We start from the raw sequence: 22,098 nt of genomic DNA, 5'->3' as shown, positions 1-22,098 counted from the left end.
AGCTTTACTGAACCATCGCTGTGATGATTATCTTGTGTGACTACAGTAACTTAAGTCATGCTAGTTATGAGCAACATGCCTTTATCTTCAGTGTTTCTTATCTTCCTTGCTGAGAACTGTTTAATCAATGCAAACAGTGTTTTGTCAGTGTCATCTTTGATTTTTAATACTATGCCTTTGCTTTTAGTTCTATTTTACACTTTGCTAATGCAAAGATTATATCCACTTCTAATACCTGCTGATCAGATTATAGTTTCACAGATTCATGCAGCTAGTAGTTCTTTGAGTGATGATGATTTTATATTGCTATGTTTTTTCCTATGTGTTTGGTTTGTTTTTTTGTTGGTGGTGGGAATACCATCTTTGCACGAACTACATCACACATTAAGCAATGGTCAGTGATTTTTTTGCCAAGTTTGATGATGCCTGATCAAAACTTCCGTGTTTGCGGTTCCTTTGAAGATGCAATCTGTTCTGGCATTAGAGTCACCTAAACACAAGGAAGAAAGGGGGTGTGTGATGTTTTGACAGGCCTGCTTTGGAGAAAGTTGTTAAATACGTCTCTGCCTGTATTGCTGTGATCTTCTGTCAGAGGAGAGTAGTCTTTGAGTTAGAAGACTGGCGTAAGTTTTGAACTGAATGACTGACTTGTTTGTTGTGATGAGCACCGGTTTCTCAAGATGCTCATCTTTGCTACAGCATAGGGGTTGTGAAATGTTTGCTCATTTTCTTGAAAGTGTTTGTCATGGCAGTTATTTGATCTGAGGCTCCAGGTCCATCTTATTTGTAGTTTGTGGTAGCTTGATTTGAATGGGTGCTCTCACATGCCAGCATGCAGCTCGGTAACGTTTATCAGTGCCAGTAGTGCAGTTTCTCTGTTTCAGGGTAAAGCTCTATTGCTGGGAGTTTTCATCCAGCTTAAGTCAGCTGTGTTTTCTGCTGAAGGCTGTTGGTACAAGAACAAGTTTTTTGTAACTGTTGACTTCTGTAAAGATACATGACTAAATTATGCATTAGAAACAACCTATTTTGTGAGGTGTTGAGAGGAGGTGACACCAGCTAGTGAATCAAGTAAGGTTGGAAGAAGAAGTTCAGTAGTGTGTAGTTGCAAGAATTTTGAAGTAATTAAGTAATTTTAAACAAAAATTGAAGGGATGGTTTTGTTAGTAAGTACTGGTGCTAGTGACTGGGAATTGAATGAAGAGTAAGCTCAGAGTGCAGGTTTTTTGGGTTTTTTTGGTTTTTTTTTTTAGGCCATTCATTATAGGAAAAGTTAACACACACAGAGTAGCTTGTTCACATCTGGAAATTTCCAGAGAAAGGCTGCAAAGACAACAAGTGAGGTTTTCACTCAAGGACACATACAGGTGTTGACCCAGCAACTTGCTCACCTTAGGTCCTTTTCTGTGTTGCTCAAAGAAATTAAGCAACAGTGGCTCCTTCTGGCTTGGAAATGTGTGAACCAGACAGGGATAGGTGGTGGCTCAGTTCACTGTTAGTGTAGGTGTAGTTAGATTTTGTGACTCAGTTTTTTTGGCACCATCATTTTCAGAGTTTGTGCTCTGCTGTAATACTATATGCAACGTTACTGGACTGCATTATCTCCACTTATATGAATTGATCATCCACCAGCCCGTGCCAACCTAATAAGGTTCTTCTCTTATTTCCAGTTGAAAACTGCTTTCTCAGTGAAATGTGGTCAAATGAGTCATATTTTAAATGGTTGTATTTTAAACTAATGATTTTGATGTTGCAGATTTGGCAGGCAAAATTGAAATTATTTTGAATGACATCAAATTCCACACTGAGAATTCGTGATTAATGTATATGAGCTTTATTTGCATCTCAAATTACAATTTCTCCTTGTATATCATTATTTTGCAGAAGAGATTACATCAATATGTATGTATTTTATTTATCAAGTATTGACAGAGGCAGCTCTTCTTTCCTTTTAGGAATCTGGGTAAAAATGGCTTATCTAACAGTAGTATTCTATTGGATAAATGCCCACCTCCACGACCACCACCTCCACCGTACCCTCCCTTGCCAAAGGACAAGCTGAATCCACCTACACCTAGTATTTATGTAAGTAAATCTAATGGTAGAAGTGCATTGACTGTCTTTTGTAATTGTTTGGATATCTGAATTACATAATGTAATTATTTTAAAGGTGGACTATTAATAGCTGAATTGTGATCAGTGCTCTCACAACCAGTGTATATGCAGGAAAAATGAGACACAATTTGGCTCTTAAATTACTTGCAAATTAAGAATTCCAGAAAATAGGAGGAAAAACAGCCTCAGAATCTGTTTATTTTTTAATATTCCAAATAAGCAAAACAGTTTCTTGGATACAATGCACAATATTTCAAATATGTATGTGCATTTTTTGCAAGTGACAGTCTAGGTATAAATAAGCAGGTACTTATACTAAGCTCTCCTAACAGCCTGCTTGAAAATATAGCAAAGAAATAATGAAAGTTGAGGTGATATTAAGAACAAAATGTCATTAGGGAAAGATAAGGTTTAGTAGAGTAGTATTTTCTTCTGTTCTGAAAATAAAGTTTCATAATAGCTTTATGAAAAGTTTCAACTAACTTCCGTAGTAATGCAAGAATAAGTTACAGGATGTCCACTTCCTTTGTAACAGAAGAATGAATTACAGTATGTCCATACAGCCAGTGTGAAAACCTCAAGTTGGCTTAGGTCAGCTCAGTTTGGCAACCAGAAGCAGGCAGCACTTTGGCGTGATAGGACACATGCGGTCTGCCTGAGAGCTAAATTAAGTTGGAAGCTAAATTAAGTATGAAGCAATAGTGCGTCCAGGTGTTGCATCTGAACTGATCTACCTTAGAAGTCTATCACAGCTAGTTTAAGTCACCATGGTTCAGCATACTGTGTATATGTGCCAGTGTGAGTCCCAGTATTTGGGAACCCTGTATTGTGTTCTGTTTATTGGAACTGATGTCTTAGCGTTTTAAAAGATTGGCAACAGTTTAAAAAAAAATAAAAACAAAAAATTGGGGAGACTGTAGCATGAAATTTAGGTCATAGATGCACAAAAGCATAAAAAATCAAATCAAATCAACCTTTCTGCTTCAGGTGAGATATACTGTAAGAGTAGTCCTTTTTAATTATACTGGTTCTTGTATACATTATCTGTAGAACTGGCTTTTTTGACTTCTGAGAAGAAAGACATAATTTTGCTCTTCAGAGAGTTCTGTAGATTTAGGGAATGTAGAAAGCTACTGACAGATAAAGCAATAAACTGTAGGAAGCTCGAGTTGTGAAAGCTGAAGCAACCTGGGGAATAATTCGTGCCAAGAAATAAATTGCGGTAACAAATTAATTTCAGGCTTTAAACATGGCAAAGATTGTATGATGTAGTTGTTCATGCCCCACAGTGCAGGGAAATGGAGAAAATTCCTGTCTTCTTTCTGCTGTTTCTTCCTTGTTTTACAAATAAGGAGTCTAAACTCATCTGACAAGTAATATTCCATTACAATTTTGCAGTTGGAAAATAAACGAGATGCTTTCTTTCCACCTTTACATCAATTTTGTACAAATCCAAACAACCCTGTTACTGTAATACGTGGCCTTGCTGGAGCGCTTAAGTTAGGTGAGTTTATTTTATGTGTTTCTTTTACTTTGGAAAAAAAAAGTCTGTGTTTTTAAAAAAGAAGACTCAGTTCTTAAAAGTGGATATTTTATTTCTGTAACACTGTATTGCCTCTGTATTCTGAGTAATTGGGGCAATGTGTCATTTCTCAGTTCGCTACTGTTTCTAATCTTGGTCATCTTAAAACAAAACCAAAATCCAGCAGATGTGCTCGACCATAGAGCAAATCTGAACTGTGGATATAGAAGCTTCCAGATGGACTTTTTTCCTGTGAAAGCTGTGGCTGCCCATCTTTGTGCTTAGATTTGACAATCTATAAGCTAATTGTGTGCAACGTTTTGAATTCTGTAGGTAGCATTTTGCTGGTGCAATATGTGCCTCGTGGCAGAAATGCATTCATAAAACTCTGGTCTGAAAATTACTTCATTGGTAATAAGTGTAAATATTGTTTGCATATTTGTTTACTCAAGGCATGTAAAATATTCCTTGGAATATAGTCTATACAGTAGCTGCCAAGTATTTTCAAAGCTTGTACTGTTATGTGCAGAAAAGCTTCCTGAGTATTAATTATTAACCTATAGGTGGGTTGTCTTATGATAGCTAAAGGAAAAAAATGCTTTAGTTTAAACCTTTAGATAGCTTTAAGTACTAATTTTCTTGAAAATTTTTATTATATTTTAACATCCATTAATTAATTTTATTCATATTTATTAGATCTGGGACTCTTCTCTACTAAGACATTGGTAGAAGCAAATAATGAACACATAGTAGAAGTAAGGACACAACTACTGCAGCCAGCAGATGAAAACTGGGACCCCACTGGAACAAAGAAAATCTGGCGTTGTGAAAGCAGTAGATCTCATACAACAATTGCTAAATATGCACAGTACCAGGCCTCCTCATTCCAGGAGTCTTTAAGGGTAAGTCCATTGTTACTAGCTAAGTTAAAATTTACAAACTTTATACTAGCTCTGGAACAATTATTAATGGGTATTGAAAACAAAGGGAAGCTGTTAAGGTGAAGGAGACCTTTCCATTAACATGAAGAGCACAGGTAAAATTCACATAATCTACTGTGAATAGAGGATCAAATAGTATATAGAGTATTCCTCCAAAATGCTTAATATGAAAAGTAATATAAAATTCCTAGGTATTTTAGAATTTAAAATCTCCTTAGCTTAAGCTTTCATATAATAATGTCAAAATTTATGTTAAATGAATGAACTTGATGCATTATTTTTTAACTTGTATTGCTTCTAATTTCACACGTTTCAAAGTCAGACTTCTTTGTTCCTCATGGTACACTGAATTACTTTGGATATGAATTCCTAGAAGTTTACACTCATTTATGTTGGGTTCCAAATGTAACAGTTTCTAGTTATTTCAGAAGTTGTTAGACATATGTTTGAAATCCTTGGAATTAGCTGTGGGCACTCCTCAGAGGGTTAAGTTATCTAGTGCTATAAAAAGATCAGGCTAAGGTGGAACTAAGGCAAAAAAGGTATACTCGGTCAGCTGTTAATTAGAAAATAAGGGAAACACTGATTTTGGAATTGACTGTTAACAGTTTTCACTGTCTTTACACAGAAACAGCAGTGGTTTCAGAAGAAAGGAAAGAGAAATTCTATGTTTAAACTTTGTGCATTAGGGGAAAGGATTAGAAGCGAAGAAATTAATTAATTGGTAGTTGAAGAGAAGATTACAGAAAATATTCATAAAGTTTTGAACAAGATTGACACAGAATGAGGAAAAGAAGCAGGAATATCACTGCCAAGTGGGGGGCACTGAAGTCATCAAAAGGTTGGGGCATAAATGGAATGTTTCTTCTTCTGCAGTGGTAGTAAAGTTAAGTAGGATATTGACTGAAGTTTTCTGGTGCCTCTTGGACAGTTGCACCAGCACTGGATTCTTGTACGTCATCCCCAGGGGTCTGGAAAATTATACATATATATATATATATTTAGGAACATATGTAACTGATCACATACCATCTTGCCAGCAGGAAAGCCTCAGCTTTGGATTTGTACCAAGAATTGAACTGCAGAATTTTCTGATTTTTTTTTTCGTTTTCTCCATCAAAAATTTACAGTAAAGATGCAATATCTAAAATAATTCTCAGAACAATGGTTTTCATTTTTCCCTTGGAAACCAGAAAGTCTACATGTGTCCTTTGCCTAAAGCTGCTTTGACCTGTCCTTAGGTGACTTTTCAGAGTGTTCAAATGAAAGCTTTGTTTCTTTTTTCTAAAGACACAATCTTTTTGGCTTGCCCAAAGTGATCTTTTTTTTTCTTTTTTTTTCTGTTCCTCTAACAGCTATTATATTGCTTTTCTAACATGTCTTGCTGTATTTGATCAATCCATCATCTCTAGGTTCCTTTTTGTTTCTCTGTCCTTCATTCAAAGGATGAATAAGACTTTCTCAGGTACATAGGGCACTTTGAGATTTAACAACAATCCCATTCAAAGCTAGAGAGCTTTGGATAGCCTCCAGGCAGTTCTTTCCTCTTTTTTGTCTTACTCTTTTCCTTTCTATGTCCATACACTTGCCAAAAAAGAAGTCTTTCGAAATAGGATTTTGAGCACACTGTGCTAAAAACTTCAAATTGCATCATTTAATATTGGTTAGATTTTTTCCACTAGTCATGGCCCTAGCTACTGCAGTGCTAAATATAACATATGGCTATGAAAAATTCAAAGGATTTTATACAATGGATTTTACGAAGTTAATGTTATAAATATTAGTCATCCTAATTTCATACTAGGATAACGACTTGACTTTGAAGGAAAGTGAATGTTCTGATCTGAAAAAGTTAACAGTTCACCTGCATAATAAAGCAACTAAGTCGTTTACAGCTGTAATGTGGGCTAGCAGAAATGTTTACATGGTTTGAGTTTCACTGAATTTGTGTTCACAAAGAATGTTTTGCAGTGTCTTTTGACTAACAACTTTAAGAATCATTTTCTTACCAGTAATATTGACATCTTAGATACAAATATTTTAAAGATTGTACCACCATCTTGAAACAAAATTACTTGTCTCTGTGAACATGTTATGACTTTATATATTTATACATTTTTATATTTATATATATATCATTTCCCCAATTGGATTTTATAGGAGGAAAATGAGAAGAAGAGTCACCACAAGGACCACTCAGATAATGAATCCACGTCTTCTGATAAGTAAGTGTGGTATGACTGTGATAATTGTGTAGCTGGCTTTATGTGGAGTTTTTTTTACATTGCTTCCCTTTTCACATTCATGATTATATTTTTTTATATTTGTAGCTCTGGGAGGAGGAGAAGAGGACCTTTTAAAACAATCAAGTTTGGGACCAACATTGACCTGTCAGATGACAAAAAGTAAGTTGATTGCTGTTCCTCCTGCTCACAGTGGTATTCTACAGTGTGATACTTCTTCTGGAAAACCAATGCATTCTTCTCAGACATCAGGCAATCCATTGATAAACCCAGTTCTATCCTCACACCCCTTTTCCACTGTGAAATTTTTACTTTTTGTCTTTAAACTCTTGTTATGAGTCCTTCACACACGAAAATCTTTTTCAGGCTCTTCTTTCCAGGATCTTTATTTTTCCAGAAATGAGCTTAAAAATCTGTCAGAAAATATTCTTTTCTAGTCCTCCTTCTAATATATACCTATACTTCATTCTGGGGCTTTACATTTTTTGCTTACAACTTCAGTTATGACTGGCAATACCAAGTTTTCAGTCTTTGCCCAGAAATTCTAAGACTAAAGGCCTTTTTATTTACCTGTATTTTTGTAAGTTAGCTTTTGTTCCTACTGTCATACTTCCTGTTCCCACCTTTTCATAGCTCTTGTGTCTTTATGCAGGAATGGGATTCAACTATGTAGTAAAGACCAAACCAATGCTTGCCTATGGAAAAACCATGATGCCTCCCCCATAACCTTAAAAAAAAAAAAAAAAGAATAAATTGGGTACTCTTCAGACTACATATTCTTCTCTGAGTAGATGCAGCTAGCTCAGGAAAACATCAGAAAGTATTCTGCTCTGAAAGCACAGTTTTGTTGTCTAGTAATATTTATTTATTTTTGATCCAGACTCTAGTTTGTATATATTTCCATAAAAGATCTCACATGCCTAGGCTGTCTGTTCTGCCAGCTGCAGTACAAAAATCCTCATCTACTTCAATCATTTGAGCAGAAAAAAAAGGTTATGGTGTTTGAAACTGGGGAATAGGGCTCACTTAAGATGCTGAGGACCTTTTGTAGTAGGGCCACTGAAAGATCACAGGTGTATGTGATTAGAGAGTAATAGGAAATTTTAAATATCAGTGCTATCTTTTTTCTAAAGAAAATTCCATTTATAGATAAAAATTTGTTGATAATAAACTAGCATGCTTAGCAACCTATTGGGAGAGAGACTTTTAAGTTAACCTAAGCATAACTAACCTGAGCCTCATGGGGAATTGGATTTTGATACTTTAAGTAGTTCTTGTGGGACCCTAAGTAGATGCCAGATCTTATTGGTAGTCTCAGCTTTTGCTGCAAAACTATCTTTCTCCTCAGCTAGCTTATTAGATTTGTCATTATATTTAGAAATATTTTAAAATTGAGAGAGTAGCACAGATAGCTGATAGACATTGCAGAGCTCCACCCTTAAGTTCTGGGATTTCTGTGTTTTTCTTAATGCATTTATTCAGTTCTAGAGCATGTGCATGTTGTTAACATGGTTCTTGGTCACAGCAGCTGTGTGCAGAGGCTAGAATATCCTTATACAACCATCCTGACATATGTTGTAGCATCATATTCTTTGTCTCTTTGAAAGCATGTTTCTGACTGGCTGGCTTAGGGTGTGGGGAGAGCACAGCTCTGGTTTCGCTTGGAAGAGAGGTACATCAAGGTGTAAATTGCAAGCAAAATTTTCTGCCTTTGTAACAACAGACTAGCTAACTGCAAAAGTAAGTCCAGTCACCCTGGCTTTTAGCTCATATTTAAGTAAAATTGTCATTTAAATATCTGTAACTGTCAAGTAAGGGTATTGCATTGTCTCAACTTCCTTCTGAAGAGATGACAAATAATACAGCAGTAGTTGTCTGCTCCTGTGCTAACAAATTTTTTGAAAATGTTTGTTTCCCAAACTCTCTAAGAGTTTTAGGGATTCACAGTTTGTCAATTTGCTATTTTGCTGCAGGTGGAAGTTGCAACTTCATGAACTGACAAAACTTCCTGCTTTTGTACGTGTGGTATCAGCAGGAAATCTTCTAAGCCATGTTGGTCATACCATCCTGGGCATGAACACAGTGCAGTTGTACATGAAGGTTCCAGGAAGCAGAACACCAGGTGAGTATCTTCTCTTTGCATGATAAAAATGGGTTCCAATTCTGTAGTACTGATTTAACTCCACTACAGATTTTTCCACATCCTACAGCATGCCCAAACATGATAAAACTGTAGATACTCAGTATTTCTGATTTCTTGCTTAACTGAACTCTCCATATGCAATTACCTGAATTACCTTACAGTGGAAATTTTGGGATTTCTGCAGTGCTAATGTCTTGCACAGAATAATGGATTCTTTAAGATGAAAAAGAGAATGGCTTTATATACTTGGACTGTATTTGTATTTCACATACCTTAAAAGTTTCTGTCTTGTGCAATCATAGAAGTCAGCATCCTTTTATGTATTAGATTCTTGATTGTGTGAGGATAGGACTCAACCCTGCATAATGTATAATGTTGTGTTAGGGCACTGGATTGAGAGTTGAGGGATCTGGACTAAATTTCTGGGTCTGCTGTTTTTTTCCTAAAGTACAACTTCAGAAAATTTCATTAGGGATTATGGCTCAGTTTTCCAGCTGTCAAAAGAAGATAAAAGACTGGCATTTCTACATTGATTTTTGAAAGCTCTGTGGGACAAATTTTCTTACTACTTGTCTGTTTGGTGCCTGAAGTCATGAAGGTTTGCTCCTGACTGTGACTGTCGGGGGCTACCATAATACACAAAATTAAGTTTTAGCATCCTGAAGCATTTATTTCTACAAAAAGGGAACTGCTGAAGTACTGACCAGTTTCACAACAGCTGTAGTTCCAGCTTTTAATTTTTCACAGACTAACAGAAACAGAGTTCTCAGCACTGGTAGCCTAATTGTGATTCTTAAACTGTGAAGCATGTAACTAGTGTGCATGTCATATAAAAATATGTACAAATATTTAATCTGTCATGTAGTGAGGCTTAGAAAACCGTTGCATTTTCATAGTGTTATTTTGATAGATCAACCTTACTTAAAATGTTTATGTTTCTCTACGTTTCAGGTCATCAAGAAAATAACAATTTTTGTTCAGTCAATATAAATATTGGTCCAGGTGACTGTGAATGGTTTGTTGTCCCTGAAAGCTATTGGGGTGTCATGAATGACTTCTGTGAAAAGTAAGCAGAGTGCCCAGTTTTTTCTCTATTTCTATCAAGCTTTCTGTGCCTTTCTGAGGCCTGAGGGGGGAAATTACCTGAGAGTGTTATAAGAGGAATTATTTTACAGGTTTCCCATGGAGTCAGAAAAGTATTAAAATAAGTCAAAATGCAAAGTTTAGAATTTATACAAAGTGTGACATTTGTACAATGTATAGGAACGCAACTACTTGTAATAGCTTTTCTCTCAAAAATTAACCTTTGTGGATTTTTTCAACACAGCAATGAAGGAAATACGAGAAGTAAGAGATATGTAATAGCAAATTCTCATCTAGTTTCAAAGTTCAAATTTATACTGCATTAAGGAGTATCAGAAGTTTAGTATAAGCATAGGCTGTCTGCTGCCAATGTGTGTTATGTGGCATTGATCTAGTTTTCATAGTAGTTACATTTCCACATTAGAAGAATCCATCATGGCCCTTGCTGTTTATCTAGGCACTCTACCATGCATGTTAAAGCTGACCTCTACTATTGCCAAATGGTGATGCTTTTGTAATGGTTTCTAGGGCTATGTCAGAGTGACAAAACAAATTTGAGAATGAAGGGATTGGGCTTTTGTGTTGTTTTTTGTTTGTTTTTCAGTAGTGATGGAGTAAAGTATTGTCCTGGTGATACATGCTGTTAATCTTTGTTATGCTTAGTGTACAAGCTGTACATAAGCAAGTACAGAGTCACTGGGGTTTTGGCTTTTATTTTTTTAGCTGCATCTAGAGGGAGATCTTAGTTTACTGAGACCCCAGGAGGTCTGTATGCAAATGGCAAAATGCTTTGCCATCTACACATTCGAGGCGCACTGACCATCTTCCAGAACTCTGCAAATTCATCTCACTTTCTCTCTAATCTGTGTTCTATCTGCTTATCTACTGACAACTGTTCCCACTTTATTCACCTTCAACAGAGATTAACCATTTCAAAATTGTTATTGCACTGATGCAATTGCAGCGTCTCTGATGATGACATACCTTTTACTCCCAAAACACTGTCCTCCTGAATGTGTCAGAGAAACTAAGATCTTGTAGCTTCATTCATTTTTGAAAACTGTGACTTGTGAATGATCTCTTATGGTACGGTATAAAAAGAGTATCAAACTGGGATAAGGATGGGAGGGAAGTGTGTATTTTACAGTAGTTAAGTACTTGTAGTGAAAGAGTTTATGCTTAGGAAATCCATATGGAGGTGTTTCTTCATGCTTCTCAGAAGAGTTGGTATTTATTGGCTGAGCACAGCATAGCCCTGTGGATCACAGTTGAGATGGTGCCAACAGGTTGCTTGTTGTGTGGACAAGCTTCAGTTGTATACAGTGACAGCGTGAGAAAATGGCTGGCATTGTTCAAAACAGAAAGCATGCTCAAGAGCTGATGTGGTCTGTATGTGAAAGCAGTCACTGGTTTAAAAAAAGCAGCATTTGGCACCAGTGGCACACTAGATTTGACCAAGGATTTCTCTGCCTCAGCATTAATAAAATACTAGGAACCATGAAAGGAAAGTAAAACATAAATGGAAGCCATGAGCTGACTTCACATGGGCAACTAGATGGTTAAGTGTTTTAATGTATTTGAGGATGTGAAATATGGAATTAGGATCAGGAATTTTATAGATGAAACTTGCCTTTCAACAAGTCCTCATGGGTCACTAATTAGATGCAGAAAGCATTTGTAATGGTGGTCAGTTTTTACAAGTAATTTCATGACCGATCATCCACTAATGTGTCTACTGATAAATGCTGAAGAATTGGGTTTTCCTGTTGTTCCAGGAATAACATGAATTTCCTAATGGGATCTTGGTGGCCAAACTTGGAAGATTTGTATGAAGCTAATGTCCCAGTTTATAGGTTCATTCAAAGACCAGGGGATTTGGTGTGGATAAACGCTGGGACTGTTCATTGGGTTCAGGCTATCGGTTGGTGCAACAACATTGCGTGGAATGTTGGCCCTCTTACAGGTATGGTTGAATAGTGCCTGTGCTGAACTACAAAATTAGGAAATACACTATATATGTGCAGAGCCTGCCATTTCTTACTAATTTACTATGCTTCAGTAAATTTTAAAAAATGGAATGTGGAGTGTATTTTAAAACTTGGTATGTTGAAGCTTTAAATAATTGCATTGATAAGAGGAAGAGAATGCAACAAGAATGCAGCCTTCCCACTAGTTCATGGACTCATAAAATATTACAGTTGTGTAGCAAACACTGGCAGAATAAAATGTTTATATTAATTCTTAAGCATTTTCTTAACATTTTCTCCCAATCGTGGTTCTGCCCAGCAGACTGCACCATAGCTTGCATATGAGTTCAAGGACTTGTTGAATCTAGCTTTTTCAGGACAACAGATAGCTAATTGTTCTTTATTGAAAGCTTCAGGAAACACAGACAGTTATAAAATTCTGCTCATAAGGAATGTCAGATTTTCCAGACCTGCTCTTCTAGATGTCTTTAATTTTGAACCATGGTCTTAGAAGTATTTCAGATGAGAGAACAGAAGAAAATTTAACAGTGAAAATGGGATTCTGTAAATAGAGAGAATGTACTTCCAAAACCTTCTATTTTCATAGATAGTTTAAGGTATTTCATAATGGTGCAATAAATAGTGTATCTTCAGGAGTCTATGATTGACTGACACAGAGCTCACTTGTTCAGTCACAGTGAATTTTGTAAAACATTTTTTTAAAAGGGTGGGGTGAGTAGGCTGCTTAATGAAAAAGTCTGACTCATTGCAACAAATCTCTTAAGGTGCCATTCCCTTTTCAAAACACGTTATATGCCATAGCATTGTAAAATTATGATAAAGAATGAATAGAATGAGATGCAGGCATTTCAAATCTAGAATGTTTTTTTTTTTTCTAAATCTGAAACACTTGAAAATTTATTAGCAAGCCTGTTTGAAGTACTGCCCTTGTTCACCACAGAAATTGAGTACTTGTCAGTAACTTCACAGATAGTTGCTGCTGTGGCATTGTGCATTTTTTAGCATGATAAATACACTTCTAGCAGTAAACTTCATAGAATTCAGGTGTAGTTGGAATGAATGAGTCATTGTGAATGAAGTTTAACCTTGCTCTAATGGTATAAAATTTCATTATAATCAAATTATTTTGGCTCCAGTTGATACTTACTTCTTAACTTGACTAATTTCTGCTGTAATTTTGTTTGGGTTTTTCTATAGCCTGTCAGTATAAATTGGCAGTGGAACGGTACGAGTGGAATAAATTGCAGAGCGTGAAGTCCATAGTACCCATGGTTCATCTTTCATGGAACATGGCTCGAAATATCAAGGTCTCAGATCCAAAGCTTTTTGAAATGATAAAGTAAGTTTTATTTATTTGAATGCTTACCCTTTCCCTCTTCAAGCATAAAACAAGAGCTGATTTGTAAGTCATCCCTTGTAAGATTTCCGTTTCTGAGCAATAAGCCAATATTCTTTTTATTTACTTTTCAAAGAATCTACTTATATATATCATTAAGTTTATTACATGTTATTTGATGTTATGGTGGCATAGCTTTAGAATTATCTAATTAATTTTTTAAGTGCTGTAGACTTAATTAATACAGCAGTTTACAGAAACATTTGACTTAGATGGCAAAATCTGTTCAGGGTACATACAAGAAATAACAAAGTTAGGTCATCAACTCAAATATTAGAATTAGAATTTTTCTTCGTTTCTACAGGAAAGTTAATTTTATGTTTCTAGAACCTCTAGTTAGTGCTCACACACTGCCATTTGGGAGTCCAATATAAATGTTTTAAATAAATACAAGGAATTTGAAAACCTCCTTCCCTTTGCTCTTTCTTCTGAACAATGAATTAATTGATGTGTAAAATGATAATAGAGCTTAGTGACATTTATCATGTTCATATTTCAAAATTCAGAAATAGTTCAGGCTCAGAGCATCTTCAGTAGTTTTCTTTAAAGAGTGCAGCTTCAAGCACATTTAAATCATATTGCAGCACTATTATATCTAGGGTCACGAATGAATGAACTTCTCAGGGTTTTTTTGGAAATTAAAAAAAAAAAGAAAGCCAAACCCACAATTATCTTTATATATCTTCACAAGCCCAGCAGGCATCTGTTGTAAAGCTTGAAGCAGTTCTGGAATAGTTTTGGCAAAACAGGATTTTAGGTTTTTGGCACATGCGTTTTGCATTTGCACAAGTTTGGGGTTTTTTGGTCATGCTTTAAGCCTAAAATGAGGAAAGCATGACTGAATGGCATCCTCCTCAGCTGACAGGAGATGAGCTTTTTCTAATGAGTTACCTGAATTTTAGGTATACATTACAAATAAAGGTGATGAGGAGCAGGTACAAACTTCAGTCTTATATATTTGCTTTTTTCAGTCTACTGAACCTTACTTCAATTAAGCCCTTCTCCTGAGTTAGTTGTTGGGCAAATGCCGAGTTCCCAAGTATAGAATATACAGACATTTGTGTCGTGATATATATGTGTGTATGTACGCATGTGTATACAAACACTTGGGAAATAATGATCTCTGATACAGCTGGTTGAATTTCATCTTGAATAGCTGACTTCTTGTTTGTCAGCAGGAAAAAAAAACTACACCAGTGACACAGCTGTCATCTTTTTCCAAATGTGTCTAAAATTGCATGTTGAAGATACCTGAAGTGTTCAGATAACCTGACGTCAGTTTCTGGTGCTTCTTGGGTATCAGAATAGTACAAAAGAATAGGTTTTTCAAAAAATAAATAGTAGCTTTAATTCCAACATGAAACTAATACAAATACATTTGTCTTACTGGATTATGTGAGAGTAACCACTACAGGCAATAAACTAAATTTTAAGCATACTGGAGACCACAGTAATGAGAAAAAGAAATAGAACAGCAGCAGGGAAAAAATAATCATAGAATCATAGAATGGTCTGGGTTGGAAGGGACCTCAGAAGGTCATCTAGTCCAACCCCCTCTGCAGTAAGCAGGAGCATCCTCAACTAGTTCAGGCTGCCCAGTCCTGGAAAGGCTCTTTGTTTTCCAGGAGGAAACTTTGCTTTTGAAAGAAATGTGAAACCTTCTTACATTCTTTGGTTATGTGCAACTCCGCACTGTCTTGGTAAATAAAAAAAAAAAGTGAGAGTTTTTTTTTTTTAGTAAGATTTGGTATTAACAGTAGACTCATGAGCAGGAACACAAGCAGAGAAGATGATTTAAAACTTGTCTGAGAGAGCACAACCCTCACAAAAAGAAAAATTAACTGCAAACCTGTTAGATGGAAGCTAGAAGAGTTTTACAAATGGCATCTCAGGAAGAGAAGAATTTTAGAGGTGGTGGGGACATAGTAATAAAGGTTTAAAAAATTAATTCCAAAGTAAGTGAAATAAGAAGTTCTTTTACAAAAATAGTTTTAGAAGCTTAAAAGAACATGATGTGGGGGAAATGATTTTGCACAAAAGCATGGAGCCAGGTAAAATCTATTTTGGAATCAGCAGAGAAGATACATTCCTGAAAGTTACAAAGAGGTCATGGAGCCAGGTAAAATCTATTTTGGAATCAGCAGAGAAGGTACATTCCCGATAGTTACAAAGAGGTCAGTTTTGTACTGCCATTGGGATGTTCTCCGCACATGTAAAAGTTTTACTGGATATCTAAATATTCAAACAGGATTTTTACTATCCTTCTAGAATGGATCAGGATGATGTCCATTTTAAAATCTTCTCTTAAATATTTTAATTTGACTGAACAGGATCTATTCATACTTCTTACGTCGCTTGTAAGGAATTTGAGAGAGAGATGTGGTCTAGATTTTCTTTTAACTGAATTCTCACTGTACAAGAACAAAAGGCCTAGAGTACTCAAAGCTGACACCATCTAGCTTACACATTTTGACTCTGATAGACAGCTTTTGGACTTGTTATAGACTGACCAAACTTCAGGAAATTGTGGTGCTTTTAAAAAGTGATGGTTTGTATGCTTCTTCCCATTCTTTGGTAGCATGTAATAGTTAATGTTTATGTTTTCAGGTGTCATTACTAGCGTATGGGTTTTATCCAAGAAGGGAAAATTCACCTTCCAGCTATTATTTTCAGCTTTGGTTGCAAATTTGGCAAATATTGCATTGTTGTTATATGTGGGTTATATTTTGGGCAATTCTTTTTTCATTTCGGTAACATTAGAAACTCTTTGAAAATAATGCTTTGAAAATTCTTTGAAGTTAAGAGTGGAGAACAGTGGTGGCAGATGTGCTTCCAGTTGCTCTTTGGTGTAACCAAAGACTTCAGATAACAGCAGAAGACAAGAAGTGGTAGCTTTTAAGTTCATTTAAAATTGCCTGGATTTCATTAAAAAAAGCTATACCAGAGTGACCGAGCTTGTTAGCAGCACATTAGCACAGCATTCAAGTGAATGTGATCTGTCACATGTGGTTGGCCTTACCATCCTAAGGCCCACTAACATCAAACCTGGAAAGTGTTGAAGGAGTTGCAGCTAAATGAGCTGTTTAATTGTTTTGAAATTCAGGACATGAAAATACGGTGTTTAACATACAAACATGCTTTCAGTTTTGCATTACTCTTACAGTGAGGGTATTGATGAAGCCATAGACGTGTTTTTAGTGAAGGTGAACAGTCTTAAGTGTAAAACATCAACAGGGAGAGTATCTCCAAGTAAGCCTAAGATTCTGTTATCTATTTGGAAACAGATGAAAGAAACTTTTTTTCCCTCTTAATATAGAGCATATATATTACATGTTTAAGGCTTTAGAATGGGAGAAGGATCAAGTTGAAAACATTTTGAAAGAACTCCTGAGCACTTTGTTTTCTGTCCAATATTTATTCTTCCCCTTACATTTTTCCAATCTTCCTTCTGCATCTAATGAGCATATAACATAACCACCCTGTAGAGGAGAAAATTAAGGTCTGCAAAAGCTGCAGCTGAGAGATAAAAATTACTGAAAATAACATTGTGATTTAGAAATCTGGTGACCTATTTTTCCAACTTTTTTATAGAACGTGTTGAGCTCATACAATGCCAGAAAACTAATTTGATTTTGGTACAGAAATATGGCAGGTAATTGTTGGTTTTAATTTGACATTTGACCAATTATTTTCTTCATTCATAAAACAAATGGGAAAAAAAAAATTTCCCTACAAAAGGATTTTCTTTTCTAATACTAACTCGTATTATTTTTCCTTTCAAACTGGAGAAGGTAATTGCTGATTTTTGTTTGCACTGTGTGTAGAGTGATTCCTGTCAGAGCTTGAGTTTTCAGACTTGGGATAACTGAAGAGTGATGCTGATGTAGTAAGGTGGCTTTTACGATGTTAAGGCAGTTTTTTTGATTAGGCTATGGTCATTTATATAAAATGTAAACAGTTATTTTGAACTCTGCAGTTCAAAATAACCTGCTGATAAATTATCCTTTCAAAAGAAAATACATTAATTGCTTTAGAAAAGCACATTGTTTATTGTACTTAGAAGAGCATTTATGCATTCCAGTCAAAAATGAAAGGTGCAGCCTGTTTGCAGGGCATGGGGCAGTACTGAAATGAAACAGATCTCCACAAAGGTCCATAAGCATGTAGTCTAACTTCTGTCTAAGTCAAAATTCCAGTGATTCTTATTAGCAAACTGTTTCTGAAGTCCCAGAGGAAGAAGAAACTCTAGATACAGGGTCTTGAAAGAAATGTAAGCCTACTTGAGTTTTGGTCTACAGTTGAATGTTTAACTGAATATACAACTGATTTTGGTTGCAGGTACTGCCTGTTAAGAACTCTCAAACAGTGTCAGACACTGAGGGAAGCTCTGATTGCTGCAGGAAAAGAGATTGTCTGGCATGGGCGAGCAAAGGACGAGCCAGCTCATTACTGTAGCATTTGTGAGGTCAGTAAAATTATGTGTTGGGCTTGGGTACTACTGTAATGTTTGTTTATTTGAATCTTGTCCTGTCTTTTGTTGTTGTTACTATTTTAATTTTAAGTCTCAGTATCTGCCATTATGCTATAAACACATCTATGTGATGTAGTGCTGTCTTCAGAGAACTTATCATGCTGGTTTTGCAGATGTAGGCTGTATTTTACTGCAGTTTCCTCCACAGTATTGTTATTCACTAGGTCAATTTTCAATTCTCAGTTACTATTAAAAGTTGTTACGCTTCCCTGTGTAACAATTTGATCTACTGAGCTTCATTTCAAAGGTGTATCAGTCTTCATTTCAGAAGTCAACAACAGCTACAAATGAGAGAGAATTTAAGTATGTTTTCTTGACAGGACATAACCTTTTTGCTGAAATTTTTGATTCCATTTTCTGTTAATAGTTCATTTAAAGTATCACATAGTAGTTTTAATGCAGCTTAAGAGAAAATAAAATTTTCCTACCCCCTGGAATTCAGTTTCTAGTTATCTTCTGACCAAGGCTTTTGAGCAGGATGAGCATTTGACTGAGTAGTGAGGAAATAAATAATGACCTTCTTTTGAAGACAAATTTTAAAAAGGAAAAAATAGATATAATTGTTATAAATTCCAACTTTACTGAGTACCCTTTTCAAACTACAAATCCTGCTTTTCCAGTATTGACCAAAAGCTTTCTTGTAGTGCTGTTCATTCAGACATCCTAAGTACAGTATTAGTGGTTTTACAATATTTCACTTCTCTGCCTGAGCCTTAGGAAGATAGATTTTTCCCTGAACAAATCTATTTTTTTTCTCTTTGCATGCATAGGGTAAGATTGTAAATCCTGAAGAAAGTAGTTTTTGTGGTTTAACTTACAAAAAAGGAAAATGTAACAGTTGCCTTTGTGTTTCCTGTCTAATAGGTGGAAGTCTTTGATCTGCTTTTTGTCACTAGTGAGAGCAATTCTCGAAAGACCTATGTCGTACATTGCCAAGACTGTGCACGAAAGATAAGCACGAACCTGGAAAATTTTGTGGTGCTAGAACAGTACAAAATGGAGGACTTGATGCAAGTCTATGATCAATTTACATTAGTAAGTCAAATTAATAAGTGGGTGCATAAATACATTATTTGTAAAGCAATTGTAGACCGTCTTGGTACTCCATTGTATGAGTACCGTGGACTTTCTGATTCAAATGGAGGTATGGGTTGTGTGTGATGTTTAGAGAACAAAAAGCTGAAGAGTCAATATTATGTGAAATAGTACAGTAACTTACTGCAGAACATAACCACTGAGTTTTCAGGAAAAGTATGATGTTACAATTCATAAAGTTGTGGCTTTAAAAATCCAATAGAGATCACCTGAAGACCATAACTGGATCAGATGGAGATGGGAAGAATCAGGACAGTGAAGCTTGGAGAAACTAGCACCAGGTTCAAGAGCATCTCTAATACATTGGTTGTGGTATGAAGTCAGTATAGCAGCAGAGCATCCTATGCACTCAGACCCCTTCCTTCCCCTTCCCCACCCATCCCCTTCCAAATCAGCACTGTCTTTCTGCTTAGCAAGTGGATGCTCTCAAACAGTTCTGTCTTTTGGCTTGGGGCCTCCTTTGCATTTCAATTTAAAGCAAAAAGCCTCTTTGCCATTATAGCTTTGTGCTATATATGGCAGCCTCCTGCTTTGAACTGTATCAGCACAACTGTCCTAACATTTCACCCAGGTTTCATTGTTTCAGGCAAAGATGGCTTCTTTGTAATCACAATGAAAGTGATGCTGGATTTATTTATAAGCCTTGCCTTTCTGTCAAAGGAAACAAGCACTGGACTGTTAAAAGAATTTCATGTTGAACTGAATACAGCAGCCCAGAAATGGCTGTGCTTTTTTATTTGTTTCTAGGTGCTGCAGACAATGTATGTTTAGAAATTTTTTTCATGTAATGTTAGAGTGATTAAGTTGTGACCTGTTAAGACCTCAAGGTTCAGCAGTAGAGGCTGCCAAGAGAGCAGGACCATGTTCTCTGTATTTAATTCTTTTCATTGGTCCTGTAGAACCTGAGGTGGTTGGACTTCAATTCATGCTTCTAGGAGCCCGTTGTTGTTATAGTTTGTGAAATACTGCAATTTCAAAGTGTTAGAAAAGCATATATATATATATAAAAATAAATACCTGTTCTCAGATACCTCATCCAGTTGAATGGAAATGGGCAAGAACATTTCTGTATGGAAAAGAGGGGAGAGGAAGGGATATTTTGTTGTCTGTGTTTATAACATTTTATAGGTAACAGTGATGTTATTGCCCCTAGAACAAGGGTTCTCAACCTGTGAGTAGCTCCCTACCCCCACCAAAGCCTATACCTGCAGCCCTAAAGGGCATTAACAGTTGTTCTCTTGTGAGATCAGTGTGTGCATTCACTTCTTTTAAAGGGGTTACATTCTGATTGAGAAGAGTCATAGCCTGACAGTGACAACTCTCAGATCTAGGAGAAGAGTTAAGGTTTGTTGCAAGTCACAGCACAAATTTAATCTCAGATGGTGAAAGTGCAATAGAGAGGCTCTGTATTTAGGGTAGAGTATTGGGAGCAACCATGGGGATCAGCAAGTGCTAGTGTTCTATAGCTGGGTGCAATTGTGTGATTTAAAGTCTTTTTAAAGACTGTGAAGAGCTTTTTGAAGGGATTGCACTTCATGGCAGGACTGATGCGCAGGAAAAGAGAAGGAAATGCCGTTAAAAGATTCAGCATTTTGATGAAAATGAGAGAAAGTGCAATATTGAGTAGTAGTGAGGTACCTTCTGGACCTTGGATCCTGTGAGAAGACAAGAAAAAGACACCTAGCTTCGCCCCTGAAGCACTCTGGTGTCTTCCAGGATTAAACAAACAAAAAACAAAGGACAAAAAACCACAACAAACAAATTAAAAAAAAAAAACACACACACAAAAAGAACAAAACAAAAAAACAATCAAAACAAACCCCTCCGACAACTTTGTCCCCACCTCAGAAAAATCTGAGACCTTTTCCACAGGTATGCTAATTTCAGGGATCTATGTTATTGTATAGACAGAGGGAATATAAAATGAAGCCTGCAAGGCATTTAAAGAGTCACAGATGTACACCCACCATTGATAAACAGGTTGAGAATCCCTGTATCTAAAGAGAGATCTATATTGAGCCCACATGGACCTCTTTGCTGCCACAATGGGACTTGTTTTGGCAGCTGATGCTGGATTAACACAGACACCCCCCAGAGCATACTCCAGTCTGCAGTATAGGCAAAACCCGAGTGCAGAGCAGTCATTTGAGTAAATTGGAAAAAAAATGCCAGTATCCACTTGAAAGAGTCCTGAAGTGAGCAAACAATGGAGTGTGTGACTAAGCTGTGATGGTTGCAATCTGTGCAGGTATCGGTTGAACAACTGAGTTTTGCACCCTTGTAGAAAAGGTAATTTAATGTTTTCTTTTTCAGGCTCCTCCATTGCCATCCTCCTCATCTTGACATTTTTTCATGGACATTAAATGAAAACTTTTCTGATATTCAGGAAGTGACCCAGTTCTGCACCACTGATTTTTGTAGCTATCCCGTAAGGCTGCTGGCTGAAAGCTGTGTCTATGCAACCTTCCAAGTGCGGAGTGTCAACCAACTGGACAGGAGAGAGCACTGCCTCCTACTCCAGAACTCAAAACGAATAAAGCTCATCCAGCTGTACTTCAAAAAAAAAAAAATAATTCCATGTTTTGTATATATCTGACAAAACTGGCAACATTATACAGACTACTGACTTGAAGACCACCTCTTTTGTATTTCTCTGTTTCTGGGCTGATGAGTTGGTTTCATCCATTTTTCCCCTTCAGGATTTCCCTTGGAAAAAGTACTAGCTTAGCTGGTCATTTCTTTGTAAGGTAGATAGAAATTTTAAGTCTTTCTTTTGGCAATTTTTTTTTCTTTTTCTTTCTTTTTTTTTTTTTTTTTTTTTTAATGTGAAGAGTTAGGTGATATAAATTTTTTTACTGCTTTTATGTTTTTCTGTCTTGTTTTGAAACCATGACGGTTACACTTTTGGTTCCTAAATAAAATTTAAAACAATTAACAGCCAAGTCACAAAGATAAATGGGTTGCACATAGACTAAGGAATAAACTTCAGATTTGTGATTTTTGTTTCTAATCTTGATGTAAATTTACACTATTTATAAATA

At 36.1% G+C, this 22,098-nt stretch overlaps 1 protein-coding gene across 6 annotated transcripts in view; it reads left to right on the top strand.

Moving 5' to 3' along the window:
* The window catches only part of KDM6A (lysine demethylase 6A), a 151,815-nt gene extending 129,987 nt beyond the window's left edge, over positions 1–21,828 (top strand). For all 6 annotated transcript variants that reach the window (XM_054400007.1, XM_054400002.1, XM_054399979.1 and 3 more), the window contains 12 exons: positions 1,956–2,085; positions 3,514–3,619; positions 4,334–4,539; positions 6,739–6,803; positions 6,909–6,983; positions 8,795–8,943; positions 9,916–10,030; positions 11,823–12,010; positions 13,233–13,374; positions 17,770–17,896; positions 18,827–18,997; positions 21,371–21,828. In XM_054400007.1, the coding sequence (XP_054255982.1) occupies positions 1,956–2,085; positions 3,514–3,619; positions 4,334–4,539; positions 6,739–6,803; positions 6,909–6,983; positions 8,795–8,943; positions 9,916–10,030; positions 11,823–12,010; positions 13,233–13,374; positions 17,770–17,896; positions 18,827–18,997; positions 21,371–21,400 (1,504 nt within the window). In that variant the 3' untranslated portion in view covers positions 21,401–21,828. The remainder of the gene's footprint in view (positions 1–1,955; positions 2,086–3,513; positions 3,620–4,333; positions 4,540–6,738; positions 6,804–6,908; positions 6,984–8,794; positions 8,944–9,915; positions 10,031–11,822; positions 12,011–13,232; positions 13,375–17,769; positions 17,897–18,826; positions 18,998–21,370) is intronic.
* The last annotated feature ends 270 nt before the right edge of the window (positions 21,829–22,098 follow it).

The sequence above is a fragment of the Indicator indicator genome, chromosome 1 (genome assembly GCF_027791375.1).
Source record: "Indicator indicator isolate 239-I01 chromosome 1, UM_Iind_1.1, whole genome shotgun sequence".
Classification (NCBI taxonomy): domain Eukaryota; kingdom Metazoa; phylum Chordata; class Aves; order Piciformes; family Indicatoridae; genus Indicator; species Indicator indicator.
Note: the sequence above shows the minus strand (reverse complement) of the source record. Positions and strands in the feature narration are given on the sequence as shown.